The sequence below is a fragment of the Dermacentor silvarum genome, chromosome 11, assembly GCF_013339745.2.
Source record: "Dermacentor silvarum isolate Dsil-2018 chromosome 11, BIME_Dsil_1.4, whole genome shotgun sequence".
NCBI lineage: Eukaryota > Metazoa > Arthropoda > Arachnida > Ixodida > Ixodidae > Dermacentor > Dermacentor silvarum.
In genome coordinates this window covers 31,496,773-31,519,100 of record NC_051164.1, presented here as the reverse complement: position 1 = coordinate 31,519,100, position 22,328 = coordinate 31,496,773, and the positions used below count along the sequence as shown (strand labels likewise).

Here is a 22,328-nt window from a genome sequence, read left to right as displayed (position 1 = left end):
ACAGAGACATCAATCATATGATTAAAGAACTACAGGGCGAAGTCTTCAAGAGAGCAAGCCAACCAGATCAAATCAAATGGAAGTACATCGCAGAACAAGCACCTTGGTGGGGAGGCTTTTACGAAACAATGGTATGAAGCATGAAATTAGCAATGAGGAAAGTTATCGGAAAAAGATTTATCAAGAGATGCAAACAATCACAACTCAAGTTGAAGCTGCCGTTAATAACAGACCATTGACCTATGTATACAGCGAACCGGATGAGCCTCTACATATTGTACCGGCTCATATAATAAGCGGAAAGCACAGGATGAAAGACATTATTAAAGTGAAAAAATGTCAACATAAAAGAAATATGGAGAAGTAAACAAAAAATCACGAAAGATTGGTGGAAATGATGGAACAGGGAATATCTGAAAGAATTGAGAGAGCAATGTGACGCAAGAAAGCAAGAAACGACAGGGAACCGAGGAGATTTAGCTTTGCTCGGTGCACGCACTCCGAGATCCTTCTGGAACTTGGCTAAGTTTATGAAAGTTTATTCTGGAGTCGACCGGAAGCCGCGCTCCTATCTCTTAAAAACCAAAGGAAGACTCGTTCGGAGACCTGTACAGCATCTTTACACACTGGAATGTTGCTTCTCCTGATGAGAAGAAAACTTTTCGCCGCCGGAAGCTGTTGAAACTCTTGGGAGCCGCCAAGACGAGAAAGAACGGCGGTCTCCAAAGGCGCGCGTGGTGAAAAAGCAATAAAAGAAAAGAAAAAGAACAATCTTGACTTCGTTCGCATCGAACGCAGCTGTGTCGTCTCGTTTCTACGACAGTGACTGTAGCTTTGTGGTCGCTATGATAGACGGTCATGCGTTCTGCACCGATGCTGGAGCGGGAATGGCTGCGAAGGCGGCGGGAGGCATTAGCAGCTTTCGGCCGCCTTCGCGCCCAACCCCGCTTCTGCTCCCGCCGTCATTCTTCGTAGACATGCTGCGCTTCCTCAGTCCGCACATTACACGGCGCTCCCATAACATGGCCGGAATGCAACTCAGATAACGTGCATATGCAGTGCGTGGCGCCACTAGCCAAAGAGATACATCCTTTGGCTATTAAACGCAGCCGGGGAACACGAGTGATTCGTTTTTTTTTTTTTTTTTTTTTTTTTTTTGGCGGGGGGGGGGGGGGGGGGGGTTTATCGAGACTACGGCGTGTTTGGTATGCGCGCTCGGTCGGCGCACACAGCAATCCTCTGTAAACTAGCGTATAATAGCTCCGCTATTAAAAAAAAAAAAACAAAAAAAACGGAATAAATTTGAAACTATGGCGGTACTAGGTTTTGAAACTACTACACCATGCTCAGAAGCAGAGTGTCTTACCCACAGGGTAAGTGCCACAACGCGTTCGCTGAAAGGACCGCTCACTGGAAGGACCGCTCAGCGGCGTTCACTTGGACAATACTGCTTTTGCATTCACAACTTAGAAGAAGTTATTCGGTGTCCTTGAATTATTAAGTATGAAATGCTTTTAGCTCCCGCTGTCCGCGCCCTTGAAGTGAACTTGAGCCAAAAGACAGAGCCGTTATCCAGAAACTCAACCGAGATCATGCGGGCATTCAAAATAGAACATCGGCGCATTTTCGCGAGAACAAAACGAGACCATCCGGGCAACCAGTCAAAAGTTAAGAAAATGCGGTCTCTAACCCCTAACTCTTTGTACAGGATCACAGTACATACGCTAGATACTTCCCAAAACGTTACAAAAAATATTGCTTCCGCTTTTTTTCCTAATTTTCACAATATCACTGGAGCGGTCCGTTCACAATATCACGCCAGCGGTCCGTGAGTTTTGAGCGGTGCGCGACAACAACGGAATCACCGCCCAAGCATTTCGTACAGATGGTCAACCAGCGAAGCAGAAACGTGCGGGCCCGTTTTTTACTGGGTTAATCAGCACGGTACTGTAAAGTATTTCTCAATTATTGGTTACGTCTTCGTAATTCTTAATGATGCTGCACACACGCTCGGCTGCGACTGAGAATACGACGTCAATGACGGTATGGCCACAGTTCACCGTTGTTGCATTGCCGCTTGCGATTCTTCGAAATTAAATTGCTTCAAAATTAGTCCGTCACGGTAGGACAATGAATGGCTCATACCCCCTTAAGAAATGGCTCATACCTCCGTAAACGTGGCCTCCCCAATAAGACGACAGAAGAGAAGTGAAACTCTACGGTGGAATGATGAGAGGCAACGGAGCCAGCTGTCGAAGAAGACGACGAGACGAACGCGGAAGCAGTGGCACAACCGCGTTCACGCGGTTGCACCGAGGGGCGTCAACGAGCCAGCTGTACAAGAAGACGACAACGCTCGAGCCATTGCTGATGATGATGCTTTCTGGCTACAGGCGACAGACGGACGAATCGGCTAGCCATATACAGCTTCGCTGTAAATAGTAGCGACAGATGCTGAGCGCGCTGCACTGTTGGAAGAAGAAAAGCGCTTGAAGGTGGCGGCACCAGAGGGAGCAAAAGACGCCATATGGCAGCCATTTCGTGCTTACATATACTCTCGTTCACGGCAGAGCTAGCCTGTTTTGTTTACCATTCGTTTCATGAATTTACAAATGTGGCACGGCTGCGCAAGCACGGAAGAACATGCGTGCGCACGCGTGAGCGTTGACCACGTGGGCGATCTGTTCTGAGACGCAGTGATGCGTTTTGGCGGCCCCGTATTGTGTTCCCGGTAATATCTGTCCGACAGGTGTGTACATAAAACGAGGTTCAGTATGGAGGCCTGCATTGTAGCAGCCGCCCAAAACGAAGTGGGTATATTAATTGCGGAGCAAAAAAAGAATTCAGGTGAGAATGGCGATAAGGACACGGAGAAAACGAGGGCACGTTGAAAACGACGCAATACATTGTTCCTTCACATTGTCCTTGTCCTGAGCTCTGTTCCTGCCGCATTATTTTTAACCAACTAGCTAAAGATCAAACCGAAAACGCATTTCATCGCTGTACCTAGCAGGCCTGCATATAAGCTTTCTTCTCATGATCAAGATTAGTCGGTTCTGCGGAAGCAGAGAACGCGCAGAAATGTTCGCGTAAAAAAAAAAAAAAGTGTTGCTCACGCACTTCTTTAGTGCATTTAGAAATTTGGACGCACAACGTTTAAATTGGACAGGGCCATCCGGAGAGGGAAGATCCGCAAGTAAAGCATTCGCGCTCTATCAAAATCCTTCATTGTGATCTCTAATCGTTTGTGTTATCTTTTCCAGGAACACCAGTGCGTAATGGGGTTATCTGATGCCGAGTTTTTCTGGGGCCACTACCTAACGGCTCTGTTCACGTTCCTGATCCCGTCTTGCGTCGCTATCGCGGTAATGTACTTCGCTGGAAGTAAGGAGCACCCATATGGCCCGGGAATGAACCTGAGCCTGGTTATCGTGTCATTCGTCATGTTTGCCATTCAAGGTTCCCTGCTCACCATATTCATCATGTGGGTGTTCCCAACGGGTGAGCGCAATTTGGTACAACTACGACGATATTTTGGCGCCGTCGGAAACCGCGACCATCTACTGTTCACTGATGACGGAAGTGATTAGAACCTGATAGCCACTGCCGCTAAATAGCTATGAACACGTTGTAATCGTTTGTAGGCGCTTACAGCGTGTTACTTTGCAGTTACTTTGCAAATTACTTTTGGAGTAGCCGAAGCGTATGTAATGGGCTTACTTCACCACATTCTTTCGAACTAGGCCTGCAGAAAGTTAGCGGCAGCTCAGCTGTGGAGGTGGCAGTGTTTGCGTTGCCACCTGCAAAGAAACCTTCCTAGCGTAATATCGAGACAATGGTAAACGTATTAGATATTTACCTGTTATCAGGCTTCTAAGAACCAAACCACAAAAATAAATATAGGGATTTACGTGCCAAAACCACGAATTGGTTATGAATCACGACGTAGTGGGGGACTCCGGAATATTTTGGTCCACCTGGGGTTCTTCAACGTGCACCTAAATCGAAGTGCACGGGTGTTTTCGCATGTCGCGCCCACTTAAATGCGATCGCCGTGGCCGGGATTTGATCCCGTGACCTCGTGATTAGCAGCCCAACACCATAGCCACTAAAGGCTCATTCACGCTAGGCCAACACGACATGCCGAGTGTCGACGTTTTCACTTCGTGTCGGCGCCTTTTTCCCACCGTACTGACGCCGACGGTCCGCTGACAGCCGTGTCGCCGGCGTGTCGACGGGGAGTTTTGGCAACGTTGTGCCTTGGTCGCAACGTTGCACGTATCTTGTTCGCAACATGAGTGAATCAATTTCAAATTGCAGCCATTGCAACGGCGGCGTTAGTGTGTTTAAAGACCCTTGAAGAACCGCTAGGAAAAAAAAAGTTGTCGCAGTTTCACCCGAAAGGCGAAGCATCAATTGCGATAGCAACTTAGTAGAGAGCTATACGGAGTAAGGATAGTAGTTTTATCCGCTGTACAAACTTGGACATGCAGTAGCACCGGCAACACACAGCACTGTTGTCGACGCCGTCGGCGTTTTGCCCGCGTTCGCACAAAATGCGTGCGGCGTTGGTGACTGTTGCCGGAGCCTCTGATATAAATAGGCACTTGGTAAGTGGTTCTTGAGGGAAAGGGAAAGGTTGGCGCTATCTTCAACCTTTCCCTTTCCCTCAAGAACCACTTACCAAGTGCCTATTTATATCAGAGGCTCCGGCAACAGTCACCAACGCCGCACGCATTTTGTGCGAACGCGGGCAAAATAGGCACTTGGTGCCGCAGCTAAACGTCGCCTCCCTTCCCTGCCCCCCCCCCTCCCCCACGGCCTTTCGTGCGTCAGAAGAGGGCGCGTTTGCTCTACATATATGGTGATTGTAAAGGAGGAAAGAGACGCCTACTTCTGCAGCCCTTAAGGGAGCACGGCACAGAACGCGCGTTTGTTCTCCGCCGTGCGTTCACTCCCCGTGAAAGCGCGCGTCCCTCGCGCCCTTTCACTCGCACATACAGCGTTCGGCGGCGCGCGGCGACGATTTCATCTCCATTGACGTCATACGGAACCTCACGGCGACGGCGACGGCGACGGCGACGGCAACGGCGACGGCGACGCCGACGGCAGAAATCTGCTTTGGAGTGTCCATATAATTGCTATCGCAATAAAAAAAAACCAAGGTGTTGCTGGGGGTCTCCGTGGCTGCAACAAAGGAAGACGCGGAGAGCGTACGAAAAGCTCATGCGGGAGTGGGCTCTTGAAGACGCTGAAGCCTACAGGCGCTTGATACGAATACGTCTCACGTCTAAATGTTCTGATCATTTTGCACATTCACTGCAAGAAATATTAACTGCGCCAACGAAACTACGCACTGAAAGATGAGACAGAGCAGCGCCTCCTGGACAGAACTACTGCCGACGCCCTCCGCGTTTACCCGCGTTCACGTCGAACGCGCGCAGTGTCCTTGACTACAGCCAACCGAGACATACTTGCGATCGTGAATTTCAACTACACCATATTGTCATTCATTTTGAGTGACATTAAGCACATACGCGTATACACGCGCAACTGCTTCAGCAATCGCATTGACAGTGTGATTTTGCTGTGCAACGAATCTCGCGACGACTGCCCCCGGACGACGGTCACCTGTCGACGGTCACCTGGACGACGGTGACCTGACGAAAGCCTGTCACACTGCGACAACGCGTTTTCGTCAGTCGCGTCGGCGACGTTGTCAGCCTAATGTGACGTATTCTTCTCAGTGACACAGACTGTCGACTAGTCGGCCGACGGTCGGCGTCGGTGTCGTGTTGGCCTATAGTGCGAATAACCCTTAAAGAACCACGGCTGGCAATAGCATAAAGTACTGCCGCGAACATCTGCTTCATAGTTTGTGCATTTATATACGCTCGCAGTTACGGGAGGAAACGCGCGCCGCATCGAGTTAACACCGGCTCGCATCGCGCTCTGCAGTTTCACGAGTTTTCGATGTTATTTTCAACAGAAAACGCCCGCAAGCGCTCTCACCAGCTGCTTAACTTCTGAACGCATAGACACCAGCCGCGTGGAAATCCGATCACCGGGAGGATTCACCAGGAGGATTCACCAGGACGATTCACCAGGAGGATTCTCCAGGAGGATTCTTGGAAGTTTCGTCGCCACAGGTGAGCCGCTAACCCTAAGCGGTAGCGGCAGCCGCTCGTCTCGCCGGCGGGGATTCTCGCGTTAGCCCTTGGCCTAACCATGGTGAACGAAGCGACTACGATCGTCGAGCCCCTCCATGCAACCTCCGGAGGTCCCGAAGAAGAGCGCTTGGACCAGACAACCGAACCGGCGAGAGAACAAACTCTATACCATAACATTGTGAGAGAAGATATTAACTGCCTTTCAGTTCGAACACAAAAGCAACGCAAGCAAGAAGCCTTAAAGATGCGACGCGGTAGCGTAAAGCCCCAAGACCCTGCAACCCCCCCCCCCCCCCTAAGAACTCTTTAACAACGCGGAGAGTCCCTGGACATCCACCCCTCCCGAAAAATGACTACAAGATAATCATTCGTCCAAATCAAGGACTACCGTTAAGAAACGTGCTCACTCATACACTCGCACGAGCAATCATCGACGCGTGCCAGAACGACTTCACGGATGACAAATTTATCCTGAGAATTAGCCCGGGATCCAACATAGCCATCCTATTGACCCAGTATGAAGAGGTCCCCGAAAAAGCACGACACATCCACACCTTAACACTTAGCGGCCGTAGTCACGCAGTGCACGCATACACCGCGCACGGAGAAGGCATCCTCAGGGCAGTGGTACATGGAATACCCTTCCAGACAACCACCGAAACCCTCATGGCCCACCTCTGAGTGAGAACACAAGGGGTGGAAATCCTTACAGCCAGGATCATCGGCGCCACCCAAAGTGCAGCGCTGACCTTCATTGGGCCCCTTCTGCCACGATTTGTGAACTACTACAGGGGGTGAACTCCGCTGCTACCCATTTATACCGACGCTCCAGGTCTGCAAGATCTGCAGATAAAAGGGCCACCGTACCGACGTGTGCCCAAATCCGGACAGACCCATCTGCAGACTGTGCGGACTGCTTAACCCAACCGACGGACACAAGTGCGAGATAAACTGCGCCTCGTTCGGGGATGCTCAGCCTAGCTACAGGCAACCACTCGTGCAAGCAGCGACTCAAACAAGTAACTCAGACCCGTACCATCGTCGGCCCCGATGAAGCCGAAAGCCCCACGATGGTTCGCCTCGGAAGACGAAGAAGATACCTACAGGGTGGACAGTCGCGTCTGGACGGACAATACCGAGCATCGATCCCGCTCTCGGTCACCGAGCCACGAGCACTGGGCACCAGCGACACCCAAAATGAACCCATCGCCTCCATCGAAGAAGCAGAATCCATCATGAGGTTAGCTGGGCGGAAGTTGTGTCTCCCAAGCCACGAAACATATCCTCACCGATCACACACAATCCGGAATTCCAGATAATCATTGAGGTAAATAGGCAGCAAGAACAGCGTCTAACCAACTACGAGCTCAAAATCGAAACTTTGATGAAACGAGTGGCCATGCTCGAATCGGCACAGGCTGAGACTCGCGAACAATCGTCACAATCGCAATTGCCGCAGCTAAGCACTCTCACCGGGCATTCACCACTGCAAGCACAAATTTCCCCCACCTCCCAAGCATCAACACCAAACCAGCCCCAGGCGCCCACACCGTCAGACAGAAACCTGGAAATCCAGCACCAATTACAACAAGTATTACAACAATCGCAAGAGCAAATAGTGCAACAGATACAGCAACAATTTCAGCAGTTTATTGCTGAATTCCAAGAATACGTAACGAGTCCCTAACCAAGGAACCAAAACGTAAACGGAAAAATAGTAAAATGTGCTCTCAAACAGAGGATGATAGCATGCTGAACTCCGACACAGACAGCACAATACTGTCTAAGTCTCATCATGGCCCGTAAAACCCAAATTAAAGGCGAAAGCATCACGATCTGGTCCTGGAACGGCAGGTGCATTAAAAGCAAACTCTCATCTCTCTCGCAATATGTAAATGCGGCTATAGTCCCCCCGGACATTATCTGCCTGCAAGAGGCAGGAGAGCAACCAAAACCAATTATGGGATATAAAGTACACTACGACCCGCAAGAGGGTGCCCATGCCCGTTCGCAAAGATTTGGCAACAACCCTAACAGTACTTCCCGGTGAGGCAATCCCGCATTTCATCATCACAATATGGCCCGTCAAGAACGGGAGGTCAAAACAGGTCACATCCAACGTATGCAGTCCCTCCCGCGACAAGAAGGCTGACTTCGAGTCACTTTTCCGGCACCTACAGGGACTGCTGGAACACCGCGATCGCCTATTCATAACCGGAGATTTCAATGCAAAGCCCAACACGTGGGGCTACGGCTACACACTAATTAATGTACCAGGTACGCCTACTAGAATAGGAAACAGCGCGAGCAGGGACACGGCCCCTGATCTCACAATAACCAACGATACCGTAGGAACAAACTGGAGGGTCCTAAACGACTCGCTGGGTAGCGATCACTGCATTATCGAAATCACCAGCGCCTCGGCCAAACTACGCCGACCCCTAGGGAAGGCCAAAGTTACAAACTGGCCTAAGTTCAGGGAGAGGGAACAGTCCGACTATATCTAAGTCCACCCTTACCAGAATAAAAAGGCATCTATGCCACGATCAAGGAGTGGGCCCTGCGTATCAAATAATTATATGAAGCCAACGCCAAAGTCTACCAAACCGATACCGACAGGCCAGCAATCGACAACCATCTAATACACTTATGGGAAGTATGCAGAGGTCTCACCAAAAGATGGCGCAAACAGAAACTAAATCGGAAACTGAGACTTCGGATTACAAACATCACTCTAAAGGCCAGCAAGTATGCTCTGAAAGTACAAAGGGACAATTGGCGCACGTTCTGTGATTCGCTTAAATGCACGCTCAGCACCAAAAAGACGTGGAACATACTCCGCAGCATCCTCGATGCTTCAAGTACAAAAACAGAAACAAAGACAACCCGGGACAAACTCATACAGGAACTCCAGAAAAGATACACGGGAATCCGGACCGGGCATCCGAAGCCATACCCACATTATAAGGGACCTCCGAACTAGAGGCTCGATGCACCCATTACGTGTGCAGAGGTATACGCGGCTGCACAGAGCTTCAAGAAAAACACGGCACCGGGCCCCGACGGGATCACCAACGCCATCTTGAGGAACCTAAGCGATGAAACCCTCCGAGCCTTTACAGAGCAGCTGAATGAAGAAATATGGACACCGGGGGGAACATTACCCGAGGAATGGACTACCGCTCAGATAGTCCTTACACCCAAATCGGGCAAACCACGCAGGCTCAATCAACTACGACCGCTCTCGATAACATCCTGTCTGGGCAAACTCTTTGAACGAATCGTACTTACTCGAATTGAGCAACACATGGAGGAACATGGACTGCACCCAAATTTCATGTACGGATTCCGGAAAGGGATGTCAGCACAGGATGTCTACCTGCTCCTGAACGAAGAAGTACTCAAACCACAACCGGGCAGCAACAACAACATACTCCTAGCCCTCGACGTGGAAAAAGCTTTTAAAAACGTAACACACAAAACCATCCTAGATGACCTTGCCGCCATAGGATGCAGGGAGCGAGTATATCAGCGTCGCCTTTCTCAGTCACCGCAAAGCCCGCATCGGCTTAACAGGCATACAATCAGACATATATGGTCTACCACAGAAGGGTACTCCGCTTGGACCTATACTATCTCCTTTCCTCTTCAACATCGGGCTTAGGAAACTTGCACTACAACTGCAAAACATCCCAGAACTCGGATGTGCCTTCGATATCCCCTATCACCGACGATATCCCCGACGATATCACCCTATGGGCCACCAAGGTCTCATACGGTGACAAAGAGAACACATTACTTACTGCTATCGAACACATCGAGTCATATCTAACAGCAGCAGGAATGAGATGTGGCCCACACAAGTCGGAGTACCTACAAATCCGGCCCAAGCAAGCGAAGTAACATCGAGCACCGCCGAAACATTTCGAAATTGCAGGGCAACCTATAAAGCGAGTCCCGACAACGCGCTTACTGGGTATGTACATCCAGGAGAACAGTGGCGTAAAGGAAGCTTCAGAGAAATTAAATCATGTGTAGTGAAGAAGAGGGACGATGCAGTGGGGCATCCTTACCAGCGCTGTCTAGTGGGTCAGTCTCTCCAGCGCATCACTCGGACTACGCCGCTCGTGCTCGCGGTTCCTTGAACTGACCCAACGGTTGGCCCTAACGCCTGTAAGCAATAAACGCCTTTACAAGTGGTGGAGAGTGCTACGCTCGAACGCATCCTGGAGCTACGATCGCGTACCCTCTCTTCCATCATGTCTCAGGACGCATCTCAGCCGACGTCCCAGCAAACGCCTCCTGCACCATCCATCGTGTGCTCTGGTGTACCGCGCCACAAGGATCCTCCTGTTTTCATCGGCACCGACGACACCGACGTGGAGGACTGGCTGTCCACGCACGAGCGAGTAAGCGTCATCAACAAATGGGACGATGCCGCGAAACTCAGCAACGTGCTCTTTTACCTCGCCGGCATGGCGAGCCTCTGGTACAATAACCACGAGATGGAAGTTCCGACATGGTCCGCGTTCAGGACCTCATTAGTAGCTGTGTTTGGTCGTCCTGCTCCGCGCAAGGTGCGAGCAGAATCCCGCTTGCGAGAACGGGCCCAACAGCCGGGAGAGTCCTTCACTAGCTACATCGAAGATATCCTGGACTTGTGTAAGCGCGTGGACGCGATGATGTCGGAATCGGACAGAATCAGAAATATTATGAAAGGGATCGAGGACGCCGCTTTCAACATGCTGCTTGCTAAGAATCCGCAATCCGTCACTGAGATCGTTACGTTATGCCAAAGTTACGAGGAGCTACGCAGGCAGCGCTCGTTGACTCGTCGGTCTTCATCACGCGATGATCACATCGCTGGTCTGGCTACCACCTGCGACCAGACCGCACTGCTTGCAGACATGAAAGTTTTCATTCGGGAGTAGGTAGCACGACAACTCTCCTTGGTACCCTTTGCTCCGCCGCCGCATGCCCCACAGCCCACTTCGCCTATCGTGCCTCCGCTCCGCCGCACCATCGAACAAGAAATCGCCGAGGTCTTGCCCGACCAACGCCACCATGTTCCTGCGCCTGTGCCACTGAGCTATACCGCCGACGTCGTGGCTCGGCCACCAGTGCAGCCCGTTATACAATCCTATCACCAGCCGCTCCATCCAGGGCGTGTTCCGACGTGTGCGGGACCAGCTACAGCGAACCGGTGGCGTATGTACATCTGACAACCGCCCTATATGCTTTGCCTGCGGCTACGCCGGTCACGTGGCCCGTTTCTGTAATCGTGTGCAGCCGCCCAGCGTCGAATCATCCATGACCAACCTTTCGCCCCGTCGAAATTACGACCCACCATCCGGTGTGTCACCAACATACCGCCCGCCGCCGAACACCCGCCGTTCCTCATCTCCTCGCCGGCGCTCGTTATCGCCGATGCGGCCTCGTGCCGCCCCTCAAGATGAGGAAAACTAACAGTCGCAGTCCAAGAGGCAAGGGCTGCGAATATGTCGAAGTGCACAAGTCTTCATTGCAGCCCATCTAATGTGATAGACGTGTTTGTCGCCGGTGTCCGCTCGTCTGTACTCGTAGACACAGGAGCAGCCGTATGTGTTATGGACGCTACACTTTGCCGCTTACTTCGGAAAGTCACGACGCCCCTGTCCGGACTATCCCTTCGCACAGCCAGTGCTCAGCATATTCTACCCTTGGCGTCTTGCACTGCTCGTGTAGAAATTCAGGACGTTGTCTACGCTATAGAATTCTTGATGCTTTCCTCCTGCTCTCACGATGTCATCCTCGGCTGGGATTTTCTCTCGCGCCACAATGCCGTTATTGATTGCGCTCGAGCCGAAATAGAACTATCGCCGCTGCTAGATTCGACGCCCACTGACGCTCCGTCGCTTTCCAGGAAGCTGATCGTCGAAGCCGACACTCAAGTTGCTCCCAACGCCTCAATGTTCGTGCCCATGCATTGCCGTAGCCTCTCTGACGCCATTGCATTACTTTCGCCATCTGGCCGTTTCCTCGCAAGGAAGCGCCTGTTGCTACCTTTTGCGACCGTGGACATCACCAAGGGCACTAGCGCAATTTTCGTTTGCAACCCGTGCCCATACCCTGTCATGCTACTCCGAGGAGAATGTGTTGGTACCGTGGAAGCCATCGACGACGTGCAAGTTATCAACGTGCCCGACTACCCGAATTGCGCAACCTACCATACGCTGAGTGCTGTTTCTACATCTGACTGACGCATTGCCCACAGATGTATTTGGTTCCTCCATCGCTGGAACCCTTGCAGCGGCCCAGCGTTCTCAGCTTTTTCGTTCGTCTTTCGAATTTCGTTCGTCTTTCGACGTGGGGCAAGCTTCCCTGGGCCGGACTTCAACTGTAACGCATCACATCGGCACTGGCTCTCACCCACCATTGCGACAACGCCCGTATTGCGTTGCTGCCAGCGAACTTCGTGTGATTAACGAGCAAGTCGACGACATGCTTCGGCGCGAAGTAATTCGACCCTCGAAAAGTCCTTGGGCTTCGCCTGTCGTCCTTGTTACAAAGAAGGACGGCTCCGTCAGGTTTTGCGTCCATTATCGCCGGCTTAACAAGATCACTCGCAAGGACGTCTATCCCTTGCCACGCATAGACGACGCTATTGACTGCCTGCAAAGAGCCGAGTTCTTTTCATCTCTGGATTTGCGCTCCGGGTATTGGCAAGTGCCTATGGAAGAAGTCGATCGGCCGAAAACAGCCTTTTTCACGCCCGACGGCTTATACGAGTTCAACGTCATGCCTTTTGGACTGTGTAATGCGCCCGCGACATTCGAGCGCAAGATGGACACAGTTCTGCGAGGCTTAAAGTGGCACACATATTTGTGTTATCTCGACGACATTGTCGTTTTCGCGGCTGACTTCACCACGCACCTCGAACGCCTTCGGCGTGTTTTGACTTGTTTATCGAACGCCGGCCTACAATTAAACATAAAAAAGTGCCGATTTGCTGCGCAGCAACTCACGATACTTGACTATGTGGTATCCAAGGACGGTATTCTCCCCGACCCCGACAAAACTTCGCGCCGTTGCCGAGTTTCGCAAACCAACGTCCATCAAAGAATTGCGCAGTTTCATCGGTCTGTGCTCCTACTTCCGACGCTTCATTCAGAATTTCGCCGCCATCGTATCGCCCCTGACGAAGCTCCTAGGGAGCAACGGGCTCCTCACCTCGTGGTCATCAGACTGCGACGAGGCGTTCACGAGGCTTCGTCGTTTGCTGACTCCCCCCCCCCCCCCCCCCCCAATTTTGCGCCACTACGACCCGACGGCCCCTATAGAGGTACACACAGATGCCAGCGATGTTGGCCTTGGCGCTCTCCTCGCGCAACGCAAGCAAGGGTTCCCTGAGTATGTCGTTGCATATGCCAGCCGAACGCTTACGAAAGCCGAGAGTAATTATACCGTGACTGAAAAAGAATGTCTCGCGATCATCTGGGCTCTTAATAAGTTCCGGCCATATTTCTATGGCCGCCCATTTATTGACATCACGGACCACCACGCACTATGTTGGCTGGCGTCGTTGAAAGATCCGTCCGGCCGTCTTGCACGTTGGGCACTTCGCCTGCAAGACTACGACATCCGCTTGCTCTACCGCAGCGGGTGACACCACTCGGACGCCGATGCCCTCTCGCGCTCTCCCTTGGCTGACAACAATATATCTAGGTTGACTGTGTCTTCCTTCGACGTTCGCACCATCGCTTCCGAGCAGCGCAATGACCCCTGGATTGCGTCTATTATAGGCTGGCTCTCTGATACATCGAACAGGTCGACAACCCGCGCGTTGCGCCGTCAAGCTCACCATTTCGTCATTCGCGACGACCTGCTTCACCGGCGCAATTACAGCTCCGACGGTCGCCAGTGGTTGTTAGTAGTGCCTCGCAACCTGCTTTCCGAGATATGCGCAGCTTTCCACGCCGATCCACAGTGTGCCCATGCTGGCATTTTCAAGAGTTACCAGCGCCTTCAACAGCGGTACTACTGGCGAGGGATGTACAGCTACGTTCAAAAGTTCGTACGCTCTTGTCCCGACTGCCAGCGCCGGAAATCTTCACCCCGCCTCTCGCCAGCTGGGCTGCAACCTTTACCTTTCCCCACCCGGCCCTTTGGGCGCGTCGGTATAGATCTTTACGGGCCCCTTCCCATGACTTCGGCTGGAAACCGCTGGGCCATTGTGGCAGTCGACCATCTTACGCGATACGCTGAAACTGCGGCGCTTCCGGCAGCTACAGCGCGTGACGTTGCCTCCTTCCTGCTTCGTCGATTCATCCTACGTCATGGGCCACCCCAGGAGCTGCTCAGTGACCGCGGACGGGTCTTCCTCTCCGAAGTAGTCGAAGCTGTTCTCAAAGAGTGCCACGTCGTTCATCGCACAACAATGGCTTACCATCCTCAAACGAATGGACTCACGGAACGCTTCAACCGTACGCTCGGTGACATGCTCTCAATGTACGTCTCCTCCGACCACACCAACTGGGACGCCATTCGACCCTTCGTCACCTACGCGTACAATACCGCTACGCAGAGCACTACTGGGTTTTCGCCATATTTCTTATTGTACGGCCGGCACCCATCGCACACCATCGACACAATGCTACCATACCGGCTCGACGCATCTGAATGTGCGCCATTTCTGATACGGTGAGACATGCCGAACAGTGCCGCGACCTCGCCCGTGCCTTTACCTCCACTGACCAAGAGCGCCAGAAGAACACTCGCGGTGACACCACCTCTGCGCCCACCTTTCTTCCTGGAGCACTTGTGTGGCTCTCAGTTCCTTCCGCTGCACCTGGTCTGTCTTCCAAGTTAATGCGCAAGTATGAAGGTCCCTACCGCATCTTCGAGCATGCATCACCCGTCAACTATGTGATTGAGCCTGTTGAACCATCTTCGGACATGCGCCGTCGCGGACACGACATTGTCAACATCGAGCGCCTCAAACCGTACTATGATCCACTAATAGTGACGAACTGTTAGGTCGCCGGACGGCTCCCTTTTTCGTCCCCGGGGTAATTGTAGCGAAGAAGAGGGACGATGCAGTGGGGCATCCTTACCAGCACTGTCTAGGGGGTCAGTCTCTATAGCGCATCGCTCGGACTACGCCGCTCGCGCTCGCGGTTCGTTGAACTGACCCAACGGTAGGTCCAAACGCCTGTGAGCAATAAACGCCTTTACACATGTAGTAAGAAGCATCGCATCACTCATTGCCAGGGTAGCGTGCAGCCAAAATGCCTTCACAGAGGACGAAACCATAAGATTGGTACAAGTCCTCGTTATGACGCAACAGGGAAGGCACCTTCTTTAACGCCTAGGGTACCCGCTAACATCCGAGTACTACGAAGAAAAAAACACAACTCCTCCCTAACCAACATAGAGAAAACATTATAGTAGGCCCTCTCCCCAAGAACATGCACCCAATTCACAATCAAGGCAGGAGAGCAGCGCGTGCCCGCATGTTGCACAAACGCTGTTTCAGAGACCCAGATGTATACTACACGGACGCTAGCCCGTATGCCTCGTTGCCACGACGCGCGACGAAATACACGATCACCGCTGTCAATCAGGGGAACCTCATTGCCTCTGCCTCCATCCGCGCCACATGCAGCAGCAGAAGCAGAATCAGCAGCGATCGCTCTCGCATTTCGTGACGCCGAGAGCAAGCAAAGATCCGCTCGCGTCCTTACGGACTCACAAGCGGCGAGTCGTTTATACCTGAATGAAACACTCCCTATACACGCCGTTCGAATCCTGGGCCCCTCAATAGAGGTGACTCACGGGATTGACTCATAGGTGACTCACGGGTGACTCAATAGAGGTGACTCACGAAGGCCTGCCGGGAAATGAAGAGGCGGACTGCGCAGCTCGAGGTCTCACTAGCCGAGCGGCAGACCACACCGTCCTTCAGCCCCCAAGACACGAGCAGCGACCCATTGTTTAACCACGAGTCAACAAATACTGGAGGTCCAACACCTTGCAAGAAGACAATACGCTCCCCCGCACAAAAATCTCAACAGACTCCATGCTACGGACTGGCCCCGCCTGCAAACACATACCCACACGTGTCCCGCCTACACGCCATCTCCCCAGACAGATATACGTCCCGAACACGTCAGTGGTGCAGCACAGACACAGCGACACTCGCACACCTAACTCACCAATGCACAGACAGACCAGACGAGGCAATTTCGCCACGGGGCACATCACACACACTCACTACGTGGTCTTGGGAGGCAAGTCTCTCCGAACTGGACCTGGGAAGCCAACTGGCGACCCTCGACCAGGCCCGGCGAGCCGCAATTGCCAGTGGAGCCCTGTCAGAGGGAAGCACTTGGGAATAAACCACGGATAGATTTCTCTATCAATAAAGTTTCACCACCACCACGCTCGCAGTAACAACGCGGCGGATCGTCGCCCGGTGACGTCCACTTTTTCAAGCGAAACTTGTATTGCCTCATAAGTGTCGGCGGTGGTGGTGTAACGCTCAAACCCTACCTGTCGAAAACTAGCGTCTCGTTCACTTGGTATATATCAAAATTGGCATCAAAGGGTACGAATTATCGGTCATCACATGAATAAAATCGCATGCTCGTCAGTTACGTCACGATTAACAATTATGAAATCACGTGTGGCGTATACCCGTATTCGATATGTAGATATGAGCCAGGAATGTGCGGGACAAGAAAGAAAAAAAGACAGGAAAAAAGAAAGAAAGAGGAGGCACGGCGAAAGCTGCGCCGGCCAATCAGGGTCGTTTGGCGTGTCGCGGGAAAGGGAAGGGGAGAAAAGGGGGTTGGGCGCGCGCTCCGGCGGGCTTCCCTCGCCTCAGATCAGTTTCGGCGATGGGATGGAAAGGCGTCGCGTGGTTCCTTCCGCCGAGACGCAGGCCGCGTTTGAGCACAGGTGCCGTGAACTCACTCGGGAAAGGGCTCGTCATCGACGTGCCGATTCTAGCGTGAGGGATTCCGAAGATCCGGTGAAATGTCAGCGAAGAGCCGTTGACCCTGAGTGGAGGGAACGTGATGCTGAGGTCAAACGTCACCGAAGAACCGCCGATTCTGAGTTCAAGACAAACAAAGCGGAACGCCTTCGAGAGCGTCGTCTTGAAACAAGCTTCACTTACCCCCAATTTCTCAACAGGAAAAGAGCTCTAAATTTTTGGAACAGCCGGGCTGTTTAATCTTTGGTTCGGCCGTGGACCGTCAGCAGAAAACTGCGCCTGGCGATGATGGCACAGCGCGTTGCCTAGCAACGCACGTGATGTCATTGCTCGGCGGGGTTACCACCCTCTCCCAGGTTACCCTCACGAGAGTGCGATGCGCGACCGACGTATCCAGCATTTGTCGGCCACGCCTTGCGCCGGACTATGTAGTCAACGTTTATACATACTTTTTGCCCGCCGAGCCCGAGCTTGGCTAAAAATTATGCATGGCTCTGTTACCGCAAACACCAGAGACTAGCGGAGCTGGGGAAAGCGTAGTAAAGTAGTGGCAAACCACACGTTTAGTTTTCTGGCGCTCAGGATTTATTCGCGATGTTCTGCCTAGTATCACGATGAATTCAACGGGCCACATTCACAAGCCTCCGGATCTTCTGTTCTTCGCCTACGCGAACTCTCAGCTTCCCTCAATCTAAACTCGGGATGTTCTCTTCTGCGACGCTTCGTTTCAGCTTCCCCAGATCTCGCTTCAGTCTTTCGGAAGTCTTTCGGATGTCCAGTTGTCTGGTCTAAACTTGCCGAGCCACCGCCACAGGCATCGGCTGCAGTCACGGACACTAGGCGCGTTCAGCGCGAACGTGGAGAAATGCGATCGGCGTTAGTAGTAATGACGTTATTGAAGAAGAAAATGACGCTTATTTCTGCTGCCAAATAGGGAGCACGGCGCTGCGTCAGGGGAAGGGGAACAAGGATATTGTCATCTAGTAGTGACGCTGAAGTAAAGAGTCCTAAAACAGTGTATGACGAAACTGATTCTTTATTGGGTGAACCTGTGCCCACAAAAGCAAGCTACAATCGAAGCACAACGAAAGCGGCCAGCACAGTCGGCGATCGTCGAAATTCTCACTAGCGGCGAAACGCGTCGGCTTTTATACAAAGGTCATCGAAGGTTCCAGAATATTCCCTGGTGCCTGCGTATCTTCCAGAAAGTTCTAGACCATTTGCGTCGGTCATACTATCAGATTACGTAAGCGTCGGTGACAACAGACAACGCATAGAAGCATCGATAACGTTAGGGAAACTACGGAAACATCCGGCGCATCCTTTGCTTATCGATAACGGTTAACTTTTGTTATTCGATGAAAGCGGTCACCGGTGAAAGATAAACATGTACACGTGTCAATACCCTCCCCTTAAAAAAACATCCTCCCGATGCTACAACCACGAAAGCAAAAACAGAACCACGCGTATTAGAAACAAAACAACAATAACAAAGTAACAAAGTACATAAGTTCGTCGGCGGGCGTAGAAAGGTTTAAGACGCACCACGTGGATGTCTTCAGGTCGTGCGCGGCGCCGCTGTGATTGCGAAATGCCGTCTGGCACGACCTCATAGCCCATTGCGCCAATACGTCGAATGATCTTATAGGGTCCGAAATAGCGACGTAACAGTTTCTGGCTAATCCTCGTCGGCGTATCGGAGTCCAGACCCAGACACGGTCGCCGGGCTGGTACTCGACGTAGCGTCGTCGAAGATTGTAGTGTCGGCTGTCGGTCCTCTGCTGGTTCTTGATGCGTAGGCGGGCGAGCTGTCGACCTTCTTCGGCGCGCTGCAAATAGGTGGCAACGTTGAGATTTTACACGTGAGTGACGTCCGGTAGCATGGCGTCAAGCGTCGTTGCCGGGTTCCTTCCGTAGACTAGGTTGAACGGCGCCATGTTCGTAGTTTCTTGAACGGCCGTGTTGTAAGCGAAGGTGACGTACGGAAGGATGGCATCCCACGTCTTGTTTTCGACGTGGACGTACATTGTCAGCATGTCGGCGATGCTCTTATTTAGGCGCTCGGTGAGGCCATTGGTCTGCGGGTGGTAGGTGGTGGTCCGGCGATGGCTTCTCTGGCTGTATCGCAGGATGGCTTGAGTGAGTTCTGCCGTAAAGGCCGTGCCTCTGTCGGTGATGAGGACTTCCGGAGCACCGTGACGCAGGAGGATGTTCTCAACGAAGAATCGGGCTACCTCGGCGGCACTGCCTTTGGACAAGGCTTTTGTTTCGGCGTAGCGGGTGAGGTAGTCCGTAGCTACGACGATCCATTTATTCCCGGACGTCAACGTCGGAAAAGGCCCCAATAAGTCCATCCCGATCTGCTGGAACGGTCGGCGAGGTAGTTCCATCGGCTGTAGAAGTCCGGCTGGCCTTGTCGGCGGTGTTTTGCGTCGCTGACAGTCTCGGCATGTCCATACGTAATGGGCGACGTCGGCAGAGAGGCGAAGCCAGCAGTACTTTTCTTGTATCCTCGCGAGCGTGCGGGAAAAACCGACGTGTCCAGCCATTGGATCGTCATGGAGAGCTTGCAGAACCTCTGGACGCAATGCTGAGAGTACCACGAGGAGATAGTTGGATCGGAGAGGCGAGAAGTTCTTCTTTAGGAGAATGTCGTTCTGCAAGAAAACCGACGCCAATCCTCGCCTGAACACCTTCGGCACAATGGCGGTCTTGCCTTCCAGGTAGTCTACAAGGCTCCTTAGTTCCGGGTCGGCTCGCTGTTCGGCGAATTCGTCGGCGCTCATGTGTCCCAAGAAAGTGTCGTCATCCTGGTCGTGCTGTGGCGGTGGTTCGACGGGGGCACGAAACAAGCAGTCGGCGTCAGAGTGCTTTTGCCCGGACTTGTAAACGACGGTGATGTCGAATACTTGAAGTCTCAGACTACATCGTGCGAGGCGACCTGAAGGATCCTTCAAGTTAGCTAGCCAACACAAAGCGTGGTGGTCGCTCACAACTTTGAAGGTCCTAACCGGCACCTCCACCAGATGTCACGTTGTAGTGACGCTGAAGTAAAGAGTCGTAAAACCGTGTAAGACGAAAATGATTCTTTATTGGGCGAACCTTTGCCCACAAAAGCAAGCTACATTCGAAGCACAACGAAAGCGGCGAACACAGTCAGCGATCGTCGAACATCTCATCAGCGGCGAAACGCGTCGGCTTTTATACATGGGTCATCGAACGTTCCAAATTATTCCCTGGTGCCCGCGTATCTTCCAGAAAGTTCTAGAGCATTTGCGTCGGTCATACTATCAGATTACGTTAGCGTCGGTGACAACAGACAATGGATAGAAGCATCGATAACGTTCGAGAAACTTCGGAAACATCCAGGCGCGTCCTGTGCCTAGCGATAACGTTTAACATTTGTTAGTTGGTGAAAAGTGGTCACCGGTGAAAGGTGAACATGTACGCGTGTCAATATAAAGATGTTGGAAGGAAGGGAAGAGAAGGAGAAGCAGCAAGAGTCTCATCTGATCATGGATGAGGCTGGTGATGTAGGCGGTGGCCTGCGGGGGGCGAGCGCTTAGCGATGGGCGGTGATCCCGTTCAATTCCACAAACTCCAAAAAGCGATGGAGAGCTCGGAGGGGGGGAGGCGACGGGCACAGGAGTTCGCTGGTTGTCGCAGCAGGTAGACCCTGTAGCCTGTAGGCAGTGATGGCCCTTGAGCGGTCCTGTGCCAGTGCTGGGCAAGCACAGAGAAGGTGTTCGAGGGTCTCGGGGTCCCCGCAACGTTCGCAGGCCGGTGAGGTGGAGCGTCCCTTGGCATGCAGCCGCGCCGCCGTCCAGCACAACCTGTGCGCATTCGAAGCAACGTTGCGCGTTCCCTCCTGGTAAGGCCACACTCTGGAAGTAGCCTGGGACCGTTGCCGTTTGCCACTCTGGGCATCCGGGTGGAAGGTTGTGAGTGGTTTTTTTCAGGCGCTGCCTCGAAAAATCCGTGGAAGCGACTGCTCGTGTGAGTGGCACTTCAGGATGGTGGGTGGTTTTCACGAGGGTGTCCGCTGCCTCATTTCCGGCTATTCCCACATGGGAATGCAGCCAGTGAAACGAGATTGTGACCCCCGCGCCAGCCAATGCCAAGAACTTCGAGCTGAGCAGGGCCCCCGTAAGCCTTGATCGGCGGTGGTTGATTAGGCTCTGGAGTGCTGGCTTTGAGTCGCAGAGCACTGCCACCAGTTGCCCAGGAGGGTCCTCAATCAGGACATCGGCGGTTAGGTGGAGCCCCGCTAGTTCTACCGCGATGGAGCTCGCGGCGAAGGGGATCCGACATTGTCTGTTGACCGCCCTAGCCGGGATGCTGTATGTAGGCTGCAGCGGCCGATTGGTTTGCCAGGCCTGATCCATCTGTGTAGACCAGCAAACTTCCTTCCAGATCCTCGTGGAGTTTGCAGGCTGCAGCCTGTTGAAGTGCTGCAGCTGGTGTCTGTTAGGGAGCCTGCATGCAACGCCGTTTTAGTGTCTGTCGTTTATGTGCTCCATTGAGCGAGAGGTGGACGTCCGCTAATCGGAGGTGTGGTGGAGGCAGCGCGATTGTCACAAGGGGGGTCTGTGATCACCTGCTCGTAGAGCAGGCACATACCTTCCATCCGTAAGACGGCTGTCTGCGGAGTCTAGCCAGCAGGCCTTCGCCATCCGGAGCCATGGTCATGTTGCTGCAGCTTGCTGACAGCTCCCTGCACCCGGCGCACCTTGGTAGTGGCGGCTTTGACTACAGGAATCAGCAGCTCTACGTGTCCCACTACCACATGCCTCACTCCTCCTCTCCCCCTTGCATCCGCTATGCTGAGCAATGCTATTTTTGTACTCTGCTTTCATCCTCTCTCAGCTCTCTCTCTCCCCTCAGTTCGGCGAAGCTATCCCACACCACCTGGGTGGTGTTGGCATAGTGCATAGCGCATAGGAATTTTTAGTTTACCGTACGGGAACGCAAACGTAAGGATGACGTTATGGTGCCTCGTGGCAGATGCATCCAAGCCAAGACAATCCATTAGCAGCCATCCTGTTGCTATGGAGCTGCGTCTCGTTAGACTACAGTGCCTAGAATATATCCTTAAGTTTATTCTATAAACTGTAGTTGGAACTACGGGCGCCGGAATCGCCGAACGGTCTCGGAAATTCGATGCGCTGTGCGCTCATAGCTAA

General features: G+C 52.6%; 1 protein-coding gene across 1 annotated transcript in view; it reads left to right on the top strand.

The window, feature by feature from the left end:
* Positions 1 to 22,328, top strand: part of LOC125941442 (uncharacterized) — a 55,019-nt gene that overhangs the window by 5,710 nt on the left and 26,981 nt on the right. The window contains exon 2 of the mRNA XM_049658635.1: positions 3,264 to 3,501. Coding sequence (XP_049514592.1) covers positions 3,264 to 3,501 — 238 coding nt within the window. The remainder of the gene's footprint in view (positions 1 to 3,263; positions 3,502 to 22,328) is intronic.